The sequence below is a fragment of the Plasmodium knowlesi genome (genome assembly GCF_000006355.2).
Source record: "Plasmodium knowlesi strain H genome assembly, chromosome: 14".
NCBI lineage: Eukaryota > Apicomplexa > Aconoidasida > Haemosporida > Plasmodiidae > Plasmodium > Plasmodium knowlesi.
In genome coordinates this window covers 2594260-2602752 of record NC_011915.2, presented here as the reverse complement: position 1 = coordinate 2602752, position 8493 = coordinate 2594260, and the positions used below count along the sequence as shown (strand labels likewise).

At 40.4% G+C, this 8493-nt stretch overlaps 1 protein-coding gene across 1 annotated transcript; it reads right to left on the bottom strand.

Moving 5' to 3' along the window:
* Nucleotides 1-972: 972 nt before the first annotated feature.
* Nucleotides 973-8031, bottom strand: PKNH_1459000 (AP2 domain transcription factor, putative; the record flags this gene model as incomplete). The annotated part of the gene is made up of 1 exon (XM_002262398.1): nt 973-8031. One exon carries the CDS (start codon nt 8029-8031, stop codon nt 973-975), a length of 7059 nt encoding a protein of 2352 aa, XP_002262434.1.
* Nucleotides 8032-8493: the final 462 nt, after the last annotated feature.

Sequence of the window (8493 nt, the reverse complement as noted above, 5' to 3'; positions counted from 1 at the left end):
AGTTTGTGTAAAGATTTAAAAATCTCGATCATCATATGAGCAGTTTGGACTTATTCAAAAATGTGTGCATGAATAAAGGGACCATTTTGTTTTGCGCCAATTAAAAAAAAAAAAAAAAAAAAAAAGGACGCAAAGCAATCGATGTGGTGATGCGAACAGGTGAAAAAATGTAAAAAGTGAGTACATTGCACGGGGAGGAAACGAGGCCAATTAGCCGAGTGGTAAAAGAGTGCAATCGTTAAATTGAGAATTAAAAAAAAAAAAAAAAAAAGGCACTATTCATCAATGAATGCTTTTTTCACATGCACACAGAGGGGGAGGAAATTGAAAAGAAGGAAAAAACGCATGTAAGATAATATGTGTTCTTGTAGGCTCACTGAACCACATCTGCTGATAATTCCATCTAACAGCATTCGTGTGTATGGTCCTTAAACTGGTCGACCTCGTGACAAAATGCTGAGATCATCCTCGCACAAAAGCGCTGTGTCCACTCGAAGGTGCAAATAAATATCGTGCAGGCTTGCAAACGACTTCGCCACCGTCCACAGCATTCGCGAAAAAAAAAAAAAATGAAGCAAAGGGAGGATAATTCTAAATAAATGGAATTGCAACGTTACAACGTTGCAATGTAGTGGACAGCCAAAAAAAAAAAAAAAAAAAAAAAAAAAAACACAGGCATATCGGAGATACACCTGTAAATGTTGCAAAAAATGGACACGCGGTTAATAGCAAAATTTTGCCAAATCTATGGGGGATGTGGTAGGGTTTCATCAGATAACCTGCATGCGCTTTATTTAGGTACGCCTTTCCCTGTGGTATAGTCAATTATCCCTGTGCACATATTTGCTTACTTGTGCGCATGCACAATAGTTTAGCCTCTCGCTTATTCCCCCCATGGTCGCTCCGATCCAACATAGAATTACTTCCCAGACCAATTTCTCTTCCTTCCGAGTTTCCGCCCACGTATTAAATTCACAGCAACATGGAAGGGGTAATAATTCCGGGGTCCTCCGCCATGGCGTACTCGGAGAAGTTTTCCTTGTGATCAAATGAAGGTAAAATGTCATTATGGACGAGGGAGTCTATCAGTACGTAGAGTTCGGCGTAGGGCAAATCAGTCGGCAAAATGCATCTTTGAATATAATCCCCAAAAATGTTGAGGTAAGGAATAATCTGCTCTTCACTTTTGATGAGAGTTAAATAATTTAAGTGATGCTTTATACAAATTTTGTAAATATTGACATTTTTATGGAGCATAGGAATGTTTAATTCGAGGATGGTTTCTAGGTCATGCAGAATGAAAAGGATAGCATCTCTACAGAGATTTATTCTGGTATCTTTCGTTTCTATTTTGGTATGATTAATTTCGTTACTGCTACTACTACTGCTGTTATTATTTTTAATTGTTAATTCGTTCGACCCTGAGTATTCATTCTTGTATTCATAATTATTTAAATTTTCCTCTCCACCTTCTATGGCCATTTTATCATTCTTAGACCAACTGTCTTCATCGCTATCTTCGTTGGACGGTTTCTGTGAATTTCTAAATGCAATGGCTAATTTTCTTGCACCTTCGAAACCGTACTTATTAACAGAGAATATTCTTTCAATTCGTTTACACTTTTTGTATGCTTGTCCTACCCATCCCATTCTTTGTGGAGTCGAGTTAAACCACACTCCTCTAACCTTCGGCATGTTCTTACTCATGGATAGGTACTTTATTCGTAATTCTTCCACAGATGGTCGGCTAGTCTTGGCTGTCTTATTCACACAGTTGGGGCTGTTACTACTTTTCTTTTTTTTATTTATAAATCGATCCCATACTTCTCCCCTTATTCTTGCTTTCTTCCATTCTATTGCTAGTCTTTTCGCTTCTTCACATCCATGTTTTTTCACAGCAAAACTTTGGGCACATTTTACACCGTTTATTTTGTGTTCTCCAAACCATCTCTGTGAATTTTTGTCGTAATAAACTCCAGGGATTCTCTTCAATTCATCATTTTCTTCTTGCATCATTCCTCCCTCTCCTTGCCCGTCTCCTTTTCTAGAACCATTTTTTGTGTAAACTTGAGGGTTGTGTGTGGGACAGTTGGCCAGCGTGCAAATTGATATGTCAATTTCATTTTTTGGGCTCGACCCACTGGGGTTCGATGGTTCGTTAGGGGCATCACTGGGCAAACCAACAGCCTGGTCGGTAGGTGATCCATCAATCGCCCCCATAATCGTTCCACTGACAGTTTCACTAATTGTTCCATTTGCAGCATCCTCTCCCAGTTGCTCCTCCTTGTCCGTTGGCGCCATTGCATCGATGACCATCTGCTGACCAAAGCTCTCAGACATTTTAACCTGATCGGAGAAATTGGAGTTGCACATCTTCTCATCCTTAACTCGGACCATGCCATCGTATGCGTGGTTCCTGCTACTATTAACACCACTGTGCTCATCCTCCATATTATCATAGTCCAACATTCCTTGTGAGAGTTCTCCAAAATTTAAATTCAAACTGTTGTTTCTGTTCAGCAAGAATTCATTTTCGCTCTTCACATCAATTTGATGCAGCATGTTATGTCTCATATGATTAGACACGTCGGATCCTTTATGGTCCGAATGCGAGGAAGATATTTTCTTCTTCAGGAAATTTAAGTATTTTCCATTCTCACTGTGGTTCTTACCATCCTCGGCTAGTTCCTTTTCGTTCAATCTTTCTGCATATCCCTTTACAGATGCTTCCACGTGGACATTATCGTTTCCAACGTTGCTGTTCGTAAGGTTTGTACGGTTCGCATGAATTGTGTGGCTACCGATGTGATCATCAACACCATCCACAATCAACCCGTACGGTAAATTGGGGTTGCTGCTAAGAGCATCGCTCAATGGAGTGCCTTCGGGAATCACCAGCATATCGTTCTTCTCCCCCTGCATCTTATTATCTCCCGTTTTTTTATTCAAGTTAATAATATTTTTATTCCCTTTAATGATTTCCTTCGTGAGATACTCCATATGCATATCAGCGTTTTGATTGTCTTTCACACCCTCTTTGTCGTTCTGCCCGTTCACAGACATAATATAATTCTTAGCCTTCTGATTCATAATCTCATCGTTGCTGATGTCATGGTCGATCAACTTCATTGTTGTGCTACTACTGTCATTCATGCACGTGGCATATGTCGTGGGTGTATTGTTGTATAAACTGCTCAAATTTCTCTTGTCTGATTTTTTTTTCTTCTTCTCATAAGAGCTGTAGTTATTTCTATACATTTGTGAGCTCAGATTCATATTGCTGGGCATGCTCTCATCCAAATGAAATTTGCTTGTTAATGTGTTGGAAGAAAGTTCATTAAAACTGTAGTTGTTGGTGCTGCCCCTCAGGTTGTCATTGCTATAGCTGCTGCTAGTACTGGTACTTAGGAGGTTACTTGGGAAGTTCGAGCTCAACTTAAAGTAGCTGTCGTTCATTTGTTTCAATTCATTGCTTCGCATAATATCGGCTAAGTACAACTTCTGCTTCTTTTCATCATTTGTTAAATCATATTTCTTAATGAATATATCATCAGATTTGTACCTGCTCATGGTGCTTGCCATTTCTCTACCATCGTCGTATTCGTTTCGTACGCTAACTAGACTCAGGTCTTCCTCCTCATGTTCTGTTCTTTTTCTTGGGTACACGGACTTGTTCGTTTCCACGGATGGATATGCCTCATCCTTCATGCTGACGTACTGCGTCGAGTGCTTCTTCCCTTCGGGGTGAAACTTTCTGCTCGAGAATTCTTCGTTGTTCACGTTCGTCTCACCGCCAGCTGTGTATCCGCTTCCGAGGCTGCTACCCCTGCCAACATTGCTATACAGAAAGAGACGATCATCAGCATGGTCGATTACTTCCCTTCCGTACTTCTCCACCTCTTTGGCCCTTTCGCACTTTCTCGCTGCTACTTTCTTCAATTCCCCATGGTCATTATTCTCCTTAAAATTATTAGGTCGTTTTCCCCTTTTAAGTGTTCTACTACCTAGGGGGGCCTTCACTGGGCCTTCCTGCACCAAATTTTTATGTGTTAGGTTGATGTTCATCTCGTCTACGTAATTTCCTTCATTCTTGCCACTACTAACAACGCTGATGTTTTCGCTACTCACAGCGTTACCGTTATCGGCACCACTCATTCCATTTCTTATCCCATCACATGTCTCATACTTCTCCTTCATACCTTCACCCACCAGTTGTAACGCTTCGTCTTCTCTTCCTCTTTCGTCTGTAACATTCATGCTTTTTTTGGATCTCTTATTTCTTCTTCCTTTAACACGAACATTTTTTGTGTTCTCCTTTCCATTCATATCGTACAAGTGCGCCTTACTCTCCTCATAAGCATAATCGGCATTTCCACCCGACTGTTGTCCCTCGTGGGGCCCCATCATCTGTTGTAATGTAGAACATCTCTTGCCAAAATTTTCATCGAAGCATTCATCGAAGTGCTCGCCGAAGCATTCGTTCGAATTCCGGTTTCTCACACCATCGATGGGATAGGAAGTGTGCTGAACTTTGAATTCATTTTTTTTGCTTCTTCTGACACTTTCGCCTTGATTGAAGTAACCCAACCGTTCCTGGTGATCACCCTGGTGTACGATTCTTGTGCCATTCTTAGGGAGACTCTTGTTGCTATTTCTTGTCCCCCCCATTGCCTCATTTCTGGAACCACATTTGGAACCACATTTGGAACCGCATTTGGAACCGCATTTGGAACCGCATTTGGAACCGCATCTGGAGACACCTTTTACAACTTCTTCCTGTTCCGCCAGAACTTCCATGTAGTCCCCCTGGTGCATTTCTCCCTGCATCGCATCCCCTTCTCCTTCTCCATGCAACAGTGGCATGATGTCATTCTTATCTGTAAAAAAGGAGTTCTCAATCCTACTCAGCAGCTTCTTCTTCGTAAGATCATCAATTTTGGGATTATCTGTTATGTTAAAAATGGCTTTGCTTATTTCTTCATAGTTGTTCAGGTATAAACTATTTTTGTTCTTGGTAAAATTTTCCATCTCGTGTTCCACATTCATAACGTCTTTCGCCGATACAGAACATGAGCCACTTTTCGAATAGTCTCCTTTATTGGAAGCTTGCTTCAATTTCCTTTTAACATCATTCAGTGCATTTAAAAAATGTTCATTCCACTGGTCGCAATAATTTTGTTCATCTTTCTGTTCATTCTCATTTAACTCATGCGTATGGTCTGCCACGTGAGATTTTTCGTCTTCTTCCACTTTGTAGAACTGTTCCACTTCCCCTTCTCCGTTACGGCTATAGCGTTTATGCACATACCGTGCGGGAGCGTTATTGCTAGTGCAACCAGCTTGGAATACCTCTGGTGGGAGATTTGTCAGCATATCTACTTGGTGCGATTGGTGAGATTTATCAGACTGAGCAGATTGACAGGATTGGTGAAATTCGCGAGATGGATTTTCTTGACCCTGACGATCGTGCCCCTCATCGGGGTAACTCACATCACTTCCTTTGTCATATTCTTCAAAAACATTTTCCCCTTTGCCATTTTTACCATTAATGGATTCTTCCTTGTGAGATTTACCCCCTTTGTATCTAAGCGGGTCCTTCATTTGAGAATTAGCCGACTCGTCCTTCCTCTGGTAGCTTCCACCATAATCACCATCCGTTTCTACATGAGCATCGGAGTTCACATTGGCAAGGTTAGAACATTTCTTGGACTTTTTCAAGTAGCTGTACTTTTCTCCTTTCACATTTCGAATACGCGACGAAAATACACTGTGGTAGTTTACTTTAGCCGGAATTTCCTTGCTATAGTTTTCATCGCAGTTATATTGGACCGATTCATTTGCCCGTTCTGTACCATCCCCGTCCATCGTGTACATTCCCTTATAGTTGTTCGAACCTTGGTTGTGATCAACACCCCTGCCCTCGCAATTTATATTAACCAAATTGGCGCCTGATTTTTTGGTGTCATTATTTTTTCTATTATTGCCTTGTATGAGTCCACAAAAGTTGTTCATTGTACTGTTAACGGGGAATTCATTGGGTGCAATTTCCCGAACTTTACTTGTCTTATTCCCCATGGAAATGTTATAATTGGAGAAAGCTGTGGCTTCTTCTTCCTTTCGGTCAAGATTCTTCAAGTTACTCTCCCTTTCGGAGTACTCACCATTCTGATAAGTATTAATATTTCCGTTGGACTCGGTTTTACTTTTCCCCATTTTATTTCCACTTATGTGGTAGACGGGGTTAGTGGAACTGCTACTCCTATTGTTGTTCTGACCCACTACATATTTATGCTCTCCTGCCTGGCTAGAATACTTCTGCTTCGATTTCATCAATTCCACAGGGTTTCCTTTACTGTTAACTCCATAACTACTGTAGTCATAATTATTAATAGAAGAACTTCCCTTCATCATACACTCTACACGCTTCTGCAGATTAGGTCCGTTAGAATTACTTGACCCGGACAATTTGTTACCACTTTGGATGCCATCTTGGCCTGGGCTAATTTTATTACTGTTTTGTGAAGCATTACTGGAGTTATTTTCATGCATGATGTACATTCCCTTTGAATAATCTTCCTCCTCTTCGTCATGCCCAACAACAATATTCTCCTTACTCTTTGTCAATATCGTCTGCTTCTTTTTTCCTCGTCTGTTTACTAGTGCTTTCACCTTGCCACCACTAGGAATGAGAAGGTCGTGTTTATCGCTACCGCTATTCACATTTGTATTTATCACCTTGTAGTTACCACCATTCTTATTGTTCACATCAGAACCTTCCGCAACAGCTCCCATGTTGATGCCAAATGAAGTGCCCATAATCCTGTCTACTCCGCTGTCATTTTCTTCCCTCTCATCCTCTCCACGATTTTTACTCAAATCTTGAATTACATTGCTTACATAATTCACGGTGTTGTACTTGTTGAGGAGCCTCATTTTGAATTTATCCCCTTCCTCCTCGTCATTAGCATCTGCATCTTCCCGGGAGTGTGTGCCTCTGCTGAGCTTGTACATAAGGTCCATGTTGTTTAAAATTTTCTTCGCAATGTCCCTACTGAAATATTTCTCTTCCTCGTTAGTCATGAGTTCCTTCCCTTTCACAGATTCATTGGATCCACCAGATCCATTCTCCTTTTTTACGCAGTAAAGCGTATCTCCGTTACCTTCACTCGAATCATATTCACCACTACTAGGTGCGCCACCCATTGCACGCTTCGGAGGATGCTTTTTCTTCTCTCTCGGAGGGTCTTCAAATTGGCCGCTTCGATCATCGTATGCTTTCTTATGCTCCACAAAATGGGTTACTCCCCTATTTTCTCTATCTTGATAAGCACTGGACGATTCGTTGTACTCTTTAACAAAATCATCCCTACTCATCTCATTGCACTGGTGTTGTTTGTCCTGATGGACGAAATCATCATTGGATACATTATCTAAGCCATTTTTCCCATTGGTGTTTTCCTCATAGATGGTAACAGGATCGCTCAAATCTGCATTCGAATTATTTTTTAAAAATTCCTTATACGAGCTGATCTCCCTATCCTGTATTTTTCCCTCTTGCATATTACATTTCATATTAAGCATTGTCATAAATGATTCCTTTAGGTTCGATTCTAAGTTTGTTCCACCCTTGTTCACTGCCTCCCCAATACGAACATTCTCTTCATACATACCTCCTCTTGTATTGTCATTTACGTTAGAATATTCTTCATCATAGGCATGGCCGCTATTAAATTTTCTATGGTAGACATCTCCCTCATTGAGAACTCCATCTGTTCTAATATTTCTACTCACTGCATTTCCCAAATTGTATGGTGCGTCATCCGATTGATCATCCGATTTGTTACAACCTTCATCGTCATTTCTTTCAGCGTAATAATTTGAATAGGGTAAATTTCCATCATTTGTAAAATGTTCACCATCATCATTGTTATCCGCCTTGTCTCCTTTGCATTTTCTTCTTATCTTTTTCTCTACCTTTGACAATTCTTCCTTTGCGCACATTTCATCATTCATTTGTCGAAGCATTGGCATGGATGAGGGACAAACAGACAGCGAGAACAGAATTCGATTTAAGTTATATGTTCCTTTGGAGGTACTTCAGAAAGATAATGTTACTCCAGGGAACGGCGATCTACACGTAATCGTAGCCAATGTATATTTTGTATGCACATGCACACAAATACTACGTGGGCCGAGCAGATTTCGATGGTGCGCCAAAAAAAAAAAAAAAAAAAAAATGTATAAATATGTAATTAAAAAGATTGTATTTACGTACGTAAATGAACAATGTTGTACATAAAGAATCGAGAGCTTGGTACCGTTCCTCTAAAGGTGTGCATCAAACGGTTTATATTTCCACTTATTTTACGCACTTATATCGCTAAAAATTCGTAATATTTTATTCTACACCAAAACAAACAAATTTTTATGGCTTCAATTCGTGACACCAGAGCGACACCTTGGTATGAACTTATACAAGAGTGGACAGAGGAA